Source organism: Podarcis tiliguerta (genome assembly GCF_965153285.1).
Source record: "Podarcis tiliguerta genome assembly, chromosome: 6".
In the NCBI taxonomy this organism is placed as follows: Eukaryota; Metazoa; Chordata; class Lepidosauria; order Squamata; family Lacertidae; genus Podarcis; species Podarcis tiliguerta.
In genome coordinates, this window is record NC_139539.1 from 36,951,387 (window position 1) to 36,969,888 (window position 18,502).

An 18,502-nucleotide genomic window follows, 5' to 3' on the forward strand; every position below is an offset into this window, starting at 1 on the left:
AATCTGTAAGTTGACAGCTATGGTGTGATCTGGGGACTCTGGAGCAAATGTGTGGTGTGGGAAGAGCCCCAAATAACTCCAAAGAGAGTCTTGGAGAGTCACATTTATCATAAGCTTCCCCGCCCCTTCTCTAAGTGAAGTTGATATTGCCTCCTGGCTACTTGGAGATAGCCTAAGGGATCTGTTCCCTCATCTCTGGTGGAGTTGTGATCCTCATGCCACTGTGGAGTCTGTGCATTGTGGATCATAGAGGCTTCTCTCCTCCTGGCTGTCCTCAACTGCTAGCTGTCGGAACATGCCTGGGGGGGGCAGGCACATGCACCCCCCAGAATGAGACAGACCTCTCCGGGCATCTTCCTGATGAAGCACAGCCTGGGACATTCACAAATCAGTCCCAGTGTGCACCAGCAACACATATCTAAAGACTGTCTCTCCGGGGCTAAGATCCAAGATGTAACTGAACGACTGCCAGGAATCATAAAACCCACTGACAAATACCCCTTCCTCTTGGTTCATGTGGGAACCAATGACACTGCAAGCAATAGCCTCCAGAAGATCAAAAGAGACTACGAGGCTCTGGGCAGGAAATTGAAGCAATTAAATGCACAAATCGTCATCTCATCTGTCCTCCCAGTTGAACGACGTGGCCCAGGGAGAGAGGGGAAAATAGTGGAAGTAAACAGCTGGCTTCGCAAATGGTGTAAACAGGAACGGTTTGGATTCTTAGTTTCTTGAAGATGGACTTCTGGCAAGCGGTGGGCTGCACCTCACAACGGTTGGGAGGAAGGTTTTTGCCAAAAAACTAAGAAACCTCATCAGGAGGGCTTTAAACTGACTAATGTGGGGGAGGGAGACACTGCTCCTGAAGGTAGGAGTCTATCAATTGATGAAGATGATCATCCAAATGTCATAGACCAAATGGAGCAAACAGCAAGCAGACCTAGTGGTGGGAGGAAAAAATCCTTAAATAAGAGACACGGGGGAATGACTAATGGACTTCAATGTCTGTACACTAATGCACAAAGCATGGGAAATAAACAAGATGAGCTTGAGCTCTTGGTACAGCAAACTAAATATGACATAATAGGCATCACTGAAACCTGGTGGGATAAGTCCCACGATTGGAATGTAAAAATGGAGGGATACAATCTATTTCAGAGAAACAGACCAGACAAGAAAGGAGGAGTGGCGTTATATGTCAGGGATGTGTATACCTGTGAAGAGATCCAAGATTTAGAACCTCAAAGCCAAAGTGAGAGCATTTGGGTCAAAATTAAGGGAGAGAAGAATAACAGTGACCTCATTGTGGGAGTTTACTATAGATCCCCAAGCCAAACGGAGGACATAGATGATGCCTTCCTGGAACAGATGGCCAAGCATGCAAAAGGAAGGGAGATAGTAGTAATGGGGGACTTCAATTACCCGGATATTTGTTGGATGTCAAACTCAGCCAAGAGCATAAGGTCAAACAGATTCCTCACTGGCCTTGCAGACAACTTCATTGTCCAGAAAGTAGGAGAAGCAACAAGAGGAACAGCCATTTTAGATCTGGTCCTAACCAATGGCGATGACCTGGTTAATGGGGTTGAAGTGGAAGGATCATTAGGCGCAAGTGATCATGCTCTTCTGAAGTTTACTACACAATGGAAAGGAGCAGCCAAGCATACTAGGACTCAATTTCTTGACTTTAAGAAAGCCGACTTCATAAAACTTAGGGAAGTGCTGGGTGAGATCCCATGGACAGTAATACTAAAAGGAAAGGGAGTTCATGATGGCTGGGAGTTTGTTAAGAGGGAGATAGTAAAAGCACAACTTCAGGCAATACCAATGAGACGGAAACATGGAAGGTGCCTAAAGAAGCCAGGGTGGCTATCTAAAGAACTTTTAACTGAGTTAAGATTAAAAAAGGATGTGTACAAAAAATGGAAAAGGGGGGAAACCACCAAAGAGGAATTCAAACAAATAGCCAGCACGTGTAGACACAAAGTCAGAAAAGCTAAAGCACAGAATGAACTCAGGCTTGCTAGAGAGGTTAAAAGCAACAAAAAAGGCTTTTATGGGTATGTTCGTAGCAAAAGGAAGAACAAAGAAACAGTGGGGTCACTCAGAGGAGAAGATGGTGAAATGCAAACAGGGGACACAGAAAGGGCTGAACTCCTCAATGCCTTCTTTGCCTCAGTCTTCTCCGATAAAGAAAACAATGCCCGACCTGAAGAATTTGGAGGAAATGATTCAGCAGAGGAAACACAGCCCAGAATAACTAAGGAGATAGTACAAGAATACTTGGCTAGTTTAGATGTATTCAAGTCTCTAGGGCCAGATGAACTGCATCCAAGAGTATTAAAAGAACTGGCAGATGTGATCTCAGAACCACTGGCAATCATCTTTGAGAATTCCTGGAGAACAGGCGAAGTCCCAGCAGACTGGAGGAGGGCAAATGTTGTCCCTATTTTCAAAAAGGGGAAAAGAGAGGACCCAAATAATTACCGCCCAGTCAGTCTGACATCAATACCAGGGAAGATTCTGGAGCAGATCATCAAGCAAACAATCTGTGAGCACATAGAAAGGAATGCTGTGATCACCAATAGTCAGCATGGATTTCTGAAAAATAAGTCATGTCAGATGAACCTGATCTCATTTTTTGACAGAATTACAAGCCTGGTAGATGAAGGGAATGCAGTGGATGTAGCCTACCTTGATTTCAGCAAGGCATTTGACAAGGTGCCCCATGATATTCTTGTAAAGAAGCTGGTAAAATGCGGTCTTGACTATGCTACCACTCAGTGGATTTGTAACTGGCTGACTGACCGGACCCAAAGGGTGCTCATCAATGGTTCCTCTTCATCCTGGAGAAGAGTGACTAGTGGGGTGCCACAGGGTTCTGTTTTGGGCCCGGTCTTATTCAACATCTTTATCAACGACTTGGATGATGGACTCAAGGGCATCCTGATCAAATTTGCAGATGACACCAAACTGGGAGGGGTGGCTAACACCCCAGAGGACAGGATCACACTTCAAAACGACCTTGACAGATTAGAGAACTGGGCCAAAACAAACAAGATGAATTTTAACAGGGAGAAATGTAAAGTATTGCACTTGGGCAAAAAAAATGAGAGGCACAAATACAAGATGGGTGACTCCTGGCTTGAGAGCAGTACATGTGAAAAGGATCTAGGAGTCTTGGTTGACCACAAACTTGACATGAGCCAACAGTGTGACGCGGCAGCTAAAAAAGCCAATGCAATTCTGGGCTGCATCAATAGGAGTATAGCATCTAGATCAAGGGAAGTTATAGTGCCACTGTATTCTGCTCTGGTCAGACCTCACCTGGAGTACTGTGTCCAGTTCTGGGCACCACAGTTCAAGAAGGACACTGACAAACTGGAACGTGTCCAGAGGAGGGCAACCAAAATGGTCAAAGGCCTGGAAACGATGCCTTATGAGGAACGGCTAAGGGAGCTGGGCATGTTTAGCCTGGAGAAGAGGAGGTTAAGGGGGGATATGATAGCCATGTTCAAATATATAAAAGGATGTCACATAGAGGAGGGAGAAAGGTTGTTTTCTGCTGCTCCAGAGAAGCGGACACGGAGCAATGGATCCAAACTACAAGAAAGAAGATTCCACCTAAACATTAGGAAGAACTTCCTGACAGTAAGAGCTGTTCGACAGTGGAATTTGCTGCCAAGGAGTGTGGTGGAGTCTCCTTCTTTGGAGGTCTTTAAGCAGAGGCTTGACAACCATATGTCAGGAGTGCTCTGATGGTGTTTCCTGCTTGGCAGGGGGTTGGACTCGATGGCCCTTGTGGTCTCTTCCAACTCTATGATTCTATGACTATGTGCACGCTCACTCAGCAGAGTATAGCAGAAACGAAGTGGAGCTTTGGTGTGTGCATTCTAAGTTTTTATTAAGCAATATATACAGGACAAAGCAACCACGACGTCCTCTCACTTCTCCTCTGAAAGAGAAAGAAAACAGTACAAAAGTACAGTACAGCGGAAGAGATAAGACTGGCTTCCGTTCTCACACTTTCCAAGCCTGGAAAGTAAACACTGACATGTGATGTAACAATCACACATCCAGCAACGGAGGAGTGAAATGCTAACACCAGTATCTTTGCTCCTGGCTATCCTCTCTTCCTGCTATGGTCAGGGCCCGCCTGCCCATGAAGCAGACTGAAGCAGCCACCTCAGACAGCAGCATCTTGTGAAGCAGTGCTCCCGTGAGCATCCTGCCTGCCCCTGCCACCTCTGTGGTCATGCAGCTGTGGGGACTGTGGCTTCCGGTGAGATCTCATGAGATCTTGGGTAACTCTCATGAGATCTCGCCAGAAGCTGTCAACACGTGACTCCGGTAAGCAAGGCTTTGACTGGGGGTGGTACCCTCCCATTTCACCTTAGGTGATGAAATGGGATGTGTTGTCCCTGGTGATGGTCATGGATTATGTAGCACCAAAGGCAGCAGCAGGATGTCAGTGGTCCTGCACACCCCTAGCCTGGCCAATATTTACATCCAATTCCACACACACAACTCCCACCCTCCAGACATGGCCACACTATTTTCAGCCTTTTAGAAGGGGTTACTTTCCATGAAAATAACTTACAGAATGGGCACGTTCAACAGCTGTGCTCACACAGGCCTTTTATAGTTATTTATTATAGTTAATTAATTAATATACTGCTTAATGCCAAGATAGACCTCTAAGCAGTTTTCATAGTATAAAAAACTCATTAGACAAAGATTAAAATATAAACCTCTGTAATTAATGTACATGATAAATCCTATTAAAATATAGGTAGAATTAAAATAGCCAATAAAATGGTCCCGTTGAAACAACACAGCAAGGAAAACAGGAGGCTCAGGTTGGGAAATCAAGGGAATGTTTGTGTGACCAGGAGCATCTTCAAAAGCCAGCAGAATACCAACATGGATAATATAGTTTTGCATTTCAGCAGGGAGCGTGTTGTAAAACACCAGAACTACTAGTGAAAAGACCCATCCAGCTATGTATTGCCACAAGCTAATAACTACCAGGCTGTGGCAAGACTAATGGGGTTCCACTAGTTGATCTTAATGCCCTTTCAGATAACCTGGCCCATAGTGGTTCTTACAGAAGAAAACAACAGATGACTTTAACTAGTCTATCCTCTCCCACATGACAAACATGTTGTACTTTCATTGCTCCTCTCTGCCTTGAAGGAAATGCACTCGCCAGCCCCATGTATTAGAGTGACATCATCATCATTAATTTTTCCAAGGATCACAGGGTTTACAATATGAAAACACAAAAATACATACCATAGTAACAAACAAAATCAATTACACCTCCTGCCACATGCACACACAGTTTGAATGGTAATAGATTGTATAATTAGTCAAATGCATGGAAGAAGAGGAATGTTTTCATCTGGTGTCAGAGGAGCCTCCTTGGGGAGAGTATTCCACAAACGGAAGCCACCACAGAAAGGCCTGTTCTTGTGTTGCTCCACTTCTTGTGGACGAGGCACACAAAGAAGGGCCTCAGGTGTCATCAGAAGACTGGAGTAAATTTACGGACTATTTGAAAAGTAATTGTGATGGACAGATTATGCTAGTAGGTTTGCAAGAAATTTTGTAAGGTGAATTATTTGAAATATTGCAAAAAAGATAATGAGGAAAATTATTAGTTAAGGATAATTAAAGGAAATATGAAATTAAGAAATGCATAATAAGTGATAAGAATGGAAAATCATCAGAGGTGTTGACGGAAGTCCAAAAAACATTGTATAAGATGTGAAGTTTTGTTTTATGAATGTTAATTAATATGTTAAAAACTAATAAAAATGTGTCTGTGTGTTTGTGTGTGTGCATACACACACACACACACACACACACACACATTGTTGTCATCATAGCTGAGGGGGTAGATTAGGGTGCTTTCTCCTTCAAGAAGACTACGCTCCCTCAACAATAATTCCCACCCTTAACATATAATGTGGCCAAATGTTGCACTACAGTTGAAAGGTTGGGTCCAGTAGTCTGGTGATGTTGTTTCCAGTTGTAGACTCCTCTGGGCAGGGACCTTAAGTTCCTGCAAATGATGCCCATTGATGGTTCTACAGGGGTCAGCTAACCTTTTCAGCAGGGGGCCGGTCCACTGTCCCTCAGACCTTGTGGGGGGCCGGACTATATTTTGGAAAACCCCCCCGAATGAATTCCTATGCCCCACAAATAACCCAGAGATGCATTTTAAATAAAAGCACACATTCTACTCATGTAAAAACACCAGGCAGGCCCCACAAATAACCCAGAGATGCATTTTAAATAAAAGGACACATTCTCTTCATGTAAAAACACACTGTGTTATGTACTGAGTTGAATAGGATCCTGAATGAAGCAGTCTGATTGGTCCTAGAACAATAGGATCCAGAATGCAGCAGTCTGATTGGTCCGCAGGAGCCACCCAATCCAGCTCCAGGTGGAAGTGAATCCGCAACCTGATTGGCCTACAGGAGAATCCCGGAATTAGCCAATCACGTGGGGCCCATTGTGTAAATAATGTATATAAAGCAGACAGTTTGGGTGAACTTCCATTCCTCACTACTATGAGCTGAATAAAGAGCATGAAATTCACACTCGACTCAAAGTATATTTCACACTGATTCCCAGGCCGTCCACGGGCTGGATTTAGAAGGCGATTGGGCCGGATCTGGCCCCCAGGCCTTAGTTTTTCTACCCATGTGCTACATGTATCACTTAGTTTACCAATGATAGCACCACAGGGAAGCCAGTGCCACTACTGTCTGAAAAGCAACTTGTATCCTGCCTACAAAACAAACCTTACTGCAGCATCTAAAACTGCAGGTAGGAAGGTATAGCCTGGGCACCACAATTTTGGATATGAGAAGCAAACACAAAATGTTGTGAAGACAGTTGCAAACCTTTTCCTAAGGCTTGGGTCCGGAGTTCCTGTGAAATTCTCCCCTGCAGCACTTTACAGCCTCAAAGGATTGAGGACCCATCAAAACAGTGTGAGAACTGGCACAGTGAGCTGCAGAAGGAGGAAGAAAAACAAACAAAAAAAAACCCACTTCCCTGCCCTGTTTTCTACTGACTGGATCAAAATGGAAGAAACTGGGAATGGAAGGAGCCTTTCCATTTAAGGAAGGGAATTTATGATCCAAGCCATAAAATTTTACTGGATTTAAAAAATATATATAGCCATTAAATTGTATAAATCAAAACCACAAAAAACAAGTTTGTGTGTGTGTGTGTGCGCGCGCATGCACACACACACACACACACACAAGGCCACCAATAGTACATGCACCTTACCACAGAACCACAGGATGTATTGATGTAGCCACTTCTTTGAGGCCATAGCATGGGTGGGCAACACTGAGGCCTGGTTTGCTGAATGGGCCACTCCAAGCTTATCTGGCCCTCAAAACTCTCCTTGGGCCACATTCCTCTTCCAGTTTGCTTTGCACTCTTGACAAGAGCTTGTGTCTTTTTAAAGTGTTTCTCGCTTGCCTGGAAGGGCAATGGTCAGAGGTGTGTATGTACGCAGAAACCTCTGCCCTGGCATGTCACTCTGCAAAGTTTTGCCTCTGGCCCTGCCCATGAAATAATGTGGCCCTCAGGTTGAAAAAGGGGGACATGCAGCAAAGGATTAGTTTGGTTTGTGCTTTGGCCTCTCTAGGGTGTCTGTGGACTTGCCCCATTATGTCACCCGGTGAGGTTTCAAACAGGTGAATCACATTGTTATCATCTTATGTGCACAAATAGGAACAGAATGAATTATATCAGCTTATGTTGGCTTCCCTTGGATTTTCGATATACACCTGTGTGTGCCTAACTTTAAAAAATAACACAATTTACCAGCAGAGGGCAGTGGACTATAAGCAATAAAGTGACGGGGACAAAAAAAAAAAAAAAAAAAAAAAGCCTGTATTTTACAGAACCAAACTAGATATTTAGAAGCAGTGCTTATAACAATTTTAGGATGCTGGCAGTATGATTTTGATTTTTTGACTGGATTATATTTTTTTGAGTGAACTGCATTTAATCATCTTGTAAAGGTGTATTTTTTAAAATTTTTAATTTGTTTTCTGATATTAGAGGCTTTTTCCCACTGGCAAAATTTACTTAGAGAGAATGCTAAACTTGGTTTGCAATCACTGGAGGTGCAATTCTCAGCAGGCATAGTGGAACAGTTTGTTAGATTCCAGCTCAGAAAATACTCTGTGAATTTAAGAGCACAGGAAAAGGAAGAACCATAGGTACATGGCAGAACACATGTAAAAGGCCCTTGGTATCTCCAGATAGGACTGGTAGAGACCCTTTCCTGAAACCCTGAAGAGTTGCTGTGAATTGACCCTAATATGCACATTTTCCCCCCTTATATGAGTTTGCCTATTATTCCATTTTTTAATGTGCAATTTACTCTAGTATATGCATTTTTGTGCAGATTAGTTGGCTGGAGAACCGCATTTTGAAATTCAGAGAAGTTCTGCAACTTTTTATATCAGAAATGTTCTAGGGATGGTGGGTTGTCATGCATTTGTTGCATTACAATGCACAAGTGGCCCTCCTGGCAGCAAAGATGTGATAACATTGGGGAAACATTGCAGAACAACGAATAAAGCTAAATTATTTGTGGATGGTCCAGTATAAATCCAGCACATGGCAGAAATTACCTTTCCCTAGGTGGGATGAAGGGGGGAAATATTATCTGAGGAGCTGCAGTAAATCAGGAAGTTGTCCCTAGCACTTGGGCACCAATGGTTACTTTAGGCTTCTCCAGATAACCTGTTTATTGTCATTCATCGTTTCCCAAAGATTACATAGTGGTAATGTCTGTTCATCATTGAGCATTTGTTTGTGTGGAGGTCATTTGTCTTCCTGTCAATTAGTCATTATCCCACACTTTTCTCACTCACCATCACTTTCTTCATTGTTAAAAAAAAAAAGTCTGTGTTTTTGCTAAAGTGGATTTGTTGCACCAGAGGGTTTTAATCTACTTTAATAATGCAAACCTAAATTTTTGGCATAAAATCGGATTCCTCCTGCAGTGGTTCCTTAAGAATTCCTGGGAGGAATGCCAGCTCTTTGATAAGGTATATCTTCTCAACAAACAGCCAGATAAAAGGCAATGATGGGAGACCAAGGGAAGGCTGAGTCCTCATAGATGTCCTCGATTCCCATATGGTATGAAATGACTTTTGTAATGAAGGGAGAAAAGTACGCTTGGCAGCTGTCCTGGAGCCATAACTAACTGAGTATAAAAATAACAAAGACGGAGAAGAATTAGGGGACATTGGGAAGGAGGTGGGAAGGGGAACCAAACTATCTAGGAGTGGAACAATCCAGGCTGATGCAGACCAGGAATGAACAGACTAGAATCAAACACTAAGGTTTAGAAGTGGATAACTCTTGAGGGTTTACCATGAGTTTGAGGCTGCTTGAGTCCAACATTTCTGGGCATTGTTCACGTGATCTTTCCCTCATCCTGAACCCATCTCTTTCCCTGTAAATTCAGATTTCCCCAACCCTGGGAGAATCTGAAGAGCAGAGCAAAATTCAAACCCAATTCACTTCTAGCCAGCTGCCAATCTCTGTTGTCTGAATTTCTTCAGTTAAGGTGGCACTAGGCAATCTTAAGGAAGTGGTGGGAGTGTAATCCAGAGTTTGTGTTTGTTCACAGAGTGGAAGGGAAAGGAGGACCTTCCCTATCCTTGCCCACTTTCAGCCACTTACTGAAGACTGCCGAAGGGACTCATATAATAATATTAGCAGGGGATGGGGAAAAACATGGCTTTGTTTTTGATAGAGGAAGGAAGTTTGTGAGGCCTTCTTAATATTTGCCAGTGCATTGGACATCAGAATGCCCATAGGAAGCAGTGGTTTTCTTAGGACTTAAAGGAGCAACATCCAATTGGCTGTTTGTTTTGCAAAACTATGGACTGAACTGTGGATTGAACTTGCAATCCTGCCCTTGGGTGAACCTGCCCACACAGGTTACATCACCTGAGGGAGGCACTTCCCAGAGAGGAAGACATATCTGTAGTTCAAGTAGGATATAAATTTACTCACCTTAGGTAATTGGTGCAAAGGTGTGTATGGTCCTAATCTTGAAGGGGAGCAGTGGACGTTCAAGTCCCTATAATGTGTTTACTAACACCCTCCCATCAGATGTCAAGGAGACAAGTACCTATACAACCTTTAGACGGCATCTGAAGGCAGACCAGTTTAGGGAAGTTTTTAATGTTTAATGTTTTGTTATATTTTTGTATATGCTGGAAGCCGCCCAGAGTGGCTGGGTGTCAAGGCTCTGTCCAGGCTTCAGGAAGGCTATTCCTCCCCCAGTTGCAGCAAGAGCAGAGAAAACAAGGCAGATTACTTTTTAATGAGTTTTATTCAATCCTAACAGCGAGAGACAAAAGAATGCAAAAAGCCTTAACAATGGCGTTGCTCCAAACTGGGGCTCCACCCCCTCTTCCTTCCTAGCAACAGCACTTTCCCTTACGGTGGCCACCCATGATCAGTTGCCATTGATTACGTTGTTCCTGCACCCTTAATGAACACCGAGTTCTGGGGGAAGGGGGATCAGAAATACTTTCCAGTGACAACATGTCAACTGGTTCCAATTCCACATTTTCCTCCCCGCCCCTTTTTCTAACACTTGTCAACGCTTCTGTTCACCTGTCTCTGAGCTATGACTTCCTTCACACTCCTCAAAGCCCTGCTGTAATTCAATACTGCATTCCTCTCCTTCTGCAGCATCAGGGGGAGGGGGGGTTGATCTCCACCATTCCTCCCTCTCCCCCTCGTCCTCTTCAGTCCAGTCCCTGACACTGGGGCAACCCAGTTAGATGGGTGGGGTACAATTATTTTTTATTTTATATTATTATTATTATTATTATTATTATTATTATTATTATTATTATTATTACCACCAGTGTTTGGCAGGGCCTCTTTCCTCAGGTATGGAACATCTTCCAGCAGGACTCTTGAATAAATTGGATTCGGATGCGCCTTGGATGTCTTAATTAGGTTAAACCCCTCACAGAGAGGAAGGCATTTGAAATTTATGGAGGTCTCACACTACTTCTCACAACTAGTGAGAATCAATCCTATTGATTAAGATAAATAGAGGGTGGCGCTGTGGGTTAAACCACAGAACCTAGGGCTTGTTGATCAGAAGGTTGGCAGTTTGAATCACCTCGACGGGGTGAGCTCCCATGGCTCGGTCCCTGCTCCTGCCAACCTAGCAGTTCGAAAGCATGAAGTGCAAGTAAGTACCTTCCAGCAGGAAGGTAAACGGTGTTTCCGTGCGCTGCTCTGGTTCACCAGAAGTGGCTTAGTTATGCTGGCCACATGACACGGAAGCTGTACGCCGGTTCCCTCGGCCAGTAAAACGAGATGAGCGCCACAATCCCAGAGTTGTTCGCGACTGGACCTAATGGTCAGGGGTCCCCTTACCTTTACCTAAGAACACATTACAACTTTCTTGTCTTGTATGCCCAGCTTTTTGTCTTGCATACTTTCCCAGACAACCTAGAGACAACATTGACTCGAAGGCACTCAGTGCATACTTGTATAGACAGCAAGGCTGCGTTCCTTCGCAGCAGACAAGATGAAATAGAAGGGTAACTATTGTCTGGTAGGAATGGCCAAACAAACTCAGATGCTCCAGTGCTTAGCTAAGACTATTTACTGCTACAAAGTGTATTGGAAATCCAGGGCACAATTTAGAATGATGCTATTCATCTTCTTATTCTAGCTTATCTCTTGGCCAAGTTCACCACCTGAGATGATGATAACAACTGCCTGGAAGTGATGTGTAGATTACTGACTCACAGCGCTGCAAAGCTACTGTGAAGTGCTTAAAGTAGGCAGAGAAGGCAAAAAAGCAGCTTGATGTGAAAGTCCTACTGCTGCTGTTATATATATATATAAAGCAATAAGACACAGCTGTTGTACTGAACAGAAAGGGGCAAGGGAAGTTGCTTGTAAATGTAGCAGAAGATGAATGTGAAAAATTGCAGTTACATGGACTTCAGTGTTGGGGGTGAGGATGGACAAGGCATGGGTCAGGATTGGGGAACATGAGAGCCTCCAGGTATTGGATTCCAAGGCCCATCAGTGCTGGCCAGGATGGTCATTGGTTAGGGATAATGGGACTCCAACAACACCTGGCAGGCCTAGACATGCCAACAGAGCTCATTAGATCCCAGCCACAGATCAGATAGGCTTCACTTTAGCCTCCTATGTCTGCCTCCCAAGCAAAAAACAAGAGAGATTTATATATATATTATTTTCAACCAAAATGCAATTTATTGGAATATACAATAAATAGTATTGGGGCTCTACAAAGGCTGTGTGTGTGTGTTAGAGAGTGCTTCATCAGATGCATGGCAAAATAGGTTCTAGTAGATAAAAGCTGTTAACACAATAAATAAAATTAAAATTTAAGGCATCACAAAAATCTTTACCTTTTTTTTTTTTTTTTTGCTATAAAGCACTCCCCTGGATTGGTTTTGCTAGATAATGTTGACAAACTTTGGGAAAAGGAAAAAACCCCACACAATGATTATTGTGTAATAGTATTCTAGAATTGACCCAGGAGCTATCCAGCTCCATTTCTGCCCCCAAACATGGCATGATCTTATGCTGTCGTTTGGGGCTTCATCCCTAAACAGTAGGAATTTCAGGGTCAAATGTCAGCCACAATGGCACCATGCATTTAAAGGACTGTGGTATCACTTTAAACAACCTTGGCTTTCTCCAAAGCATTCTGGGAGCTTGAGGTTATTATGGCTGCTGAGAGTTGTTAGGAGACCCCTACTCCCCTCATGGAGATATGGTTCCCAGAATTCCCTGTGAAGAGGGCTTGGTAGAGAAACAGGCAGTAGTACAGAACAGTCCTAAAACCCCTAACATCTCTCTCTGACAACTGGTATCAAACTTCTGTTAATCATCTCTCCTTGCACACCCTCTTCCAGGGAAATGTTAGTTTCAGTGCCCTACCCTGCAAGACAGTGTGATTCCAACTGTCCAGTTTGTGATTTTATTATTTAAATGACAGTATATTTTGTTATTAATTCTGATTTCTTTTGGGTAACTTGTCCTCAGCTTAAAAAGTAGAAATAATAATAACATTAAAGCCTAACTGAATTGTTGCAGACTGTTCATTTGTATTCTGTTCCCATTTAATGCTAACTTGTTGTTGTTGTTGTTGTTGTTGTCATTGTTGTTACTTTCTCTCAACACCCCATAAACAAATCAGAACAAATGTTCAGTAAAGGGCAGGCAGAGTCTAAGTTTTGTGCAAGCAAAACACTCTCAAGCAGCCAGTTGTGTATGTTGATGGGGAGCTGTATAATTTGCAACTGATAACATGATGGATTAGCTCATGACATTTGGGCAACCATATTCCATATTATTATTACAATTAGGACTGCGTGGATGAAGTATCATGTTATCTCAAACACAAAATGCTTGCCCCAGACAGAAAGGCAACTTGAGAGGATGCATGGATCTGATTTTGCAGGAAGGCCCAGGAAAATTCCTTCCTTCCTTCTTTCTCCCATTGCTTGATCCTTATGGAGGCGATAACACTGGATTATATCTGTAAGGAGGGTCACATAGGCCTTATCCTAGAAGAGTTGCTTGGAGGGGGTTGTGAGACCTAATGGGCTAGCTAGCCCCCAGACTCCCACAATAGCTGTGTATTTGATGTATATCAGATGCACACACAGAGAGCACCACGGGACTCTGGCCCATTCAGGAAGAACTCTAGACACATACATTGGTATGTGCCTAGAACACCTTTCAACATGTGTCAGAAGCAGGTGTTGGGGGAGCATGGTTGCCACCATAACAGTGGCTAGCCCTCATGGTCCTGCTGCTTCCTCTATGTGTGGGGAGGATCTTATGAGCTCCCCACACATATGCATTTAAGACCGAGACTTTTTAATGCGCCTATTTGTTTGACCCTGACAGTTCTTAGACATGTCTGCATTTGGTAGCTCTCTCTTTCCAGGAATGTTCCCAATAGCACACTTCAGGCCTGCCTGAATCTTTCTGTTGGTTAGGATAATCAACATGGGACTTATAGCTGAGTAGCAGGAGTCAAAAAACATGCGGGCATCTGCGAACCTCAGTGAGACTGGAGATACACAAAGGTTGACCATCCAGAAGACACTGTCCAGTCCAAAGCTGAGAAGGTACATGGCCAGCAGGCCCATGACTGATTTTGCTGCTCGGATTTCTGAATGCTTCAACTGTAGCATGGGCAGGCGGCTCATCAGTTTCCCGTGCTGCCAAAAAACAAAGAGGAGGTATCCACTCGAGAGGCTCATCAACCCCAGGAAGAAAATGTCTCGAGTGACAAATACCACTCCATTTCCAAAGTACAAGAGTTGGTTAGGGAACACCACACAGCAGAAGTCATACACTACCGTGATCTCTTCCTCGGTGCAGTTGGTACCGGTGCGAGGCAGGGAGTAAAGCAAACGGGTACAGCAGACCAGGAGGTTGAAGCACCAAAGGGAAATCATGATGGAAGGGAGTTTTGCAAGGATGCTGTGCCTTAGCCGCAAGCATCTGAGAGGACATGGAGCAATGAGGAGGCACTGGAAGCAGCCCAGCATGGAAGTTAAGAAGATGCTCATGGCTCTGCTCACACAATAGATATAGAGGGTGATGCCACAGGTCAAATTATCATGCATGGTGTGGATGCCAAATGCTTGCAAGGTGAGTGGGACACCTCTGGTCAGGATCACCAGGAGGTTGGCCAGTGCAAGTTTGCCCAGGATGATTTCACTGGGTGTGAAGTTTTGCCGGCAGGTGGCTTTGAGGAAGGCATAGAGGATGGCTAGATTTCCTGGAATCCCTATCATGTCGAGAGAAATGAAACCAAGCATGTTTACAACGAACCAGACTTGCATCGCGGCTGCGTAACCCTGCTGGCAGGAAGGTTGCTCGCACTGTGTATTCTACAAGACAAAAGTGTTGAAAAGTAGCAGAGAATTGGTTCCGCCCCCCCTCCAGTCAACAAAGCCATATATGAATTAAGTTCCTTTCTTGGTGATTGAAAAAACCCCACACAAACCACTCAGGTACTTATTTAGGAGTGCATTCATGCAAGCCCTTCTGCATGCAAAATTATTGCATGCTGGAAAACTGAAAAGTTGCTTAAGCTGCTGAATTCTAAGATAGGGGAAAAGTTATTCTGCAAGCAGACATTCCTGCTTGAAAAAGTGAGAGGCCTTTCAGAGGCAGCATGGTGTAGTAATCAGAATGTTGGCCTAGAACCAGCAAGAACCTCCACTCAGGCATTGCTAAGTGTCCCTTATGACATCCGTTTGGCAGCCACAATGAATGGGGCCTTTAGCACCTAGATTTGTATATTAGGCAGACATCCTCATGTGTTTCATTTTGGATACCAGATTTATCTTCTTCTGATCTTTGCATTTTAATTTTTTAATTTTACGTTGAATTCTTGTGCACCTTTCTGAGAAGATTCCTCCCTTCCCTGTCACTGGGAATTATCACCAGTCTGATTGAAACTTTTTTTTGCTTCCCTTGAAAATCACTGGATGTTTCCCTTGATTAGGAAGCTCCAAATCAGCTTCCGGATTTTGCTGTAGGTGAAGTGTGATGGCAACTCTGGATGTACAGTGGTACCTCGGTTTAAGTACTTAATTCGTTCCGGAGGTCTGTTCTTAACCTGAAACTGTTCTTAACCTGAAGCACCACTTTAGCTAATGGGGCCTCCCACTGCCGCTGCACGATTTCTGTTCTCATCCTGAAGCAAAGTTCTTAACCTGAGGTACTATTTCTGGGTTAGCGGAGTCTGTAACCTGAAGCATCTGTAACTTGAAGTGTCTGTAACCCGTGGTACCATTGTATCCAAGTTGTGCCCACCCTGTGGAATGTCCTTCTGTCAGATGTCAAAGAGATAAACAATCATATGACTTTTCATGGACATCTGAAGGCAGCCCTGTTTTGGGAAGCTTTTAATGTTTCATGTTTTGTTGGGTTCCTTTGTATTTTGTTGGAAATATTCCAGAGTGGCTGGGGCAACTCAGTCAGATGTATGGGATACAAGAAACAGATTGTTATTAATAATGATTTTTATTATTTTTATTATCAATAATGATATAATAATAATAATAATAATAATAATAATAATAATAATAGAAGCTCACTGAGTGAGCTTGGGCCAGTCATTAACTTTTCTAACTTCCTGAATCATTGTCAGGATAAAACAGGAGAAGCATTTATATCTCCCTAAACTCCCGAGAGTAAGAGTGTGATTAACAATGCCATAAATAAAATAACAAACAAGCATTCAGGCCTTAATTTCAAGTGATATATATCCCAATCATGTCTTTGGAGGCATTTGTTCCAACCTTTCTGTACTGTTAAAAACTGGTGATTTCTTTCTAGCCTGTATCAGCCCCCTTTCCACCCATTTGAGTTTGTTATGGCCTTAATATGCTAGATTAAAATGTTTCTGCCTCTGTAGGATGTTATAGACTTGGTGTGATGGAATCACTTTGTAGTCTTTTTCCTTGCATAAATGACATAAGCTTTCCACTCATGTCCCTAGATGTGTTCTTCTCAGTTACACTGCCAAATTCTGACAAGGGTATCTGCACAGGAGACGGCTTTCATTTCATGCTGGCTGATAACCATTTCTGTTTGACATCTACTTGGCAGCCTTTCAAAGACAGTTTGGTGATACGGTTGCAGCCAATGCTAAAAATGTGCGAAAGTAGGTGGGTAATTAGATCTTATAAGAACTGAAAACTTTAATGATTATGTCTGGAATACAGTTTGGATCAAAGTGGATGGAGATGTCTATAGAAATGAAAAAAGAAAAGGGGGTGGCGGGGAAAGGAGCTGGAACAAATAGAAAGGGGGGATGGGGGAATCTTGCCATAACTTCAGGGAAAACAAAGCCATGCTTTTGTTTCATATTTTCAAAGGGACGCGAAAATTGTATACAAGTCCCTAGACTGCCCTAAATCAAGGGTGTTCACAAAACAAATCTTGTTGTCACAGGTTTGCTTATGCTTCTATGGCTATCAGCATCCATTGCGAAAGGCAACAGGGCACCTAAAAGGGAGCAATTGTATGCATTGGTTAATTTCCAAATTTAGGATGATATCCAACTAAATAGTTACACAAGCAGAAGAACTTCAACTTGTGCAATGGGACTTTCCCCCACTTCTCTTGCCTGTGCATGTCCTGCACCCTCCCTGAATCTGCTTTTGATGAGGGGAAACCCCAGAACATTTAAGGGGCATTCAAGGGAATGAGAGGAGGGAAATATCATGGCTCAAGTAAAAATTGTTCTGCTCATGCAAGGATTTGCTTGGTGCTACTTTGGAAACAACCTAGAGATGTTACTGAGGACTTTCTGTTGGATCCACCTTGCATTACCAAGTCATATATTGATTGGGAAAATGCTCTAACTTCTATAGAACTATAGAAACAGGAAACATAGAATGCGTACATTTTTTAAATAAACAAGATTTTTGTAGTGCAAGAGAATCCCATGCCAGTTCTATGGGCTGGACCCAGACTAGCAGCACAATCCTAAAATGTTGACTCAGAAAGTCCTGTTCCTAGGCAATATATTGTGTGTATACATCCACTCACATACTAGTGAACATAGCAATAGCTGGAAGATGTAAATTGGTATTGCTAAATGGAAAGACAAACTATATTACTCAGGCTAATATCTGACTACATCAGTGTCCAGAAAAGACTTTAAATAGCATTTATGGAGTTTAAGATACTGAAGCTGCAGATAATCTCATTATGGAACTAGCTAATTAATGGAAAGATGTATGACCCATAAACCAGTAAGTGAAAACTGCTTGGATTTTTGCTCACTAAAGTAAGCAGCAGCAAAATAGCTTAAAGCCGGCTTGGAAAACTGTTTTAACAGAAATGGATTGCTTTTACAATGCAATCCTTTATGTGTCTAATACTCTGAGGTGCACGTGTATAGGACTGTAGCCACAAAGCATCTTTCAGCCTTGAAGTTCAAAGATCATTTACATCAATCCCCACCAATTTGCTAGTCTCTAACATGAAATTCAATAATGGATCAGCACCGAACAATACCTGTAGCAACAGCTGGGGATAAGTTGTCTTCCTGTTGTTATTTCTAAGCTCCCACGCTGGAAACTGAAGCAGGTAAATTTGCCCTTGTGATGCAGCTGGGAGGGAAAACGCTATTGCTTGGAAGGGCAGAAGGAAAAATCACGTGTCTCACAAGTACACTGGAAAGAAGCAACCCACAATGGGATCTGCAAAAACAAGCCAACAAACATCTCTTCCCCTCTGAAATAATGGAAGACAATGGTGTAAACCAGAGATAGCCAAGCTTTTGACATTCAGCTTCTTATGCAAGATGTCTCGAGAGGAAACCAAGTCTGAGTTTTTCCAATGCAAATCCTCACTTTCCCATGCTACTGTTGTCAGCCTCTCAGAAGCCGCAGCA

The 18,502-nt window shown here is 43.1% G+C and overlaps 1 protein-coding gene and 1 long non-coding RNA gene across 2 annotated transcripts in view; one reads left to right on the forward strand and one right to left on the reverse strand.

Annotated features, from left to right (window-relative positions):
* LOC310679408 overlaps window positions 1-18,502 on the forward strand; it is a 279,663-nt gene that overhangs the window by 195,033 nt on the left and 66,128 nt on the right. The gene's annotated exons all lie outside the window — the stretch shown is intronic.
* Window positions 13,938-14,930, reverse strand: LOC310680247 (olfactory receptor class A-like protein 1; the record flags this gene model as incomplete). Its single annotated transcript, XM_083446600.1, has 1 exon — window positions 13,938-14,930. One exon carries the CDS (start codon window positions 14,928-14,930, stop codon window positions 13,938-13,940), a length of 993 nt encoding a protein of 330 aa, XP_083302726.1.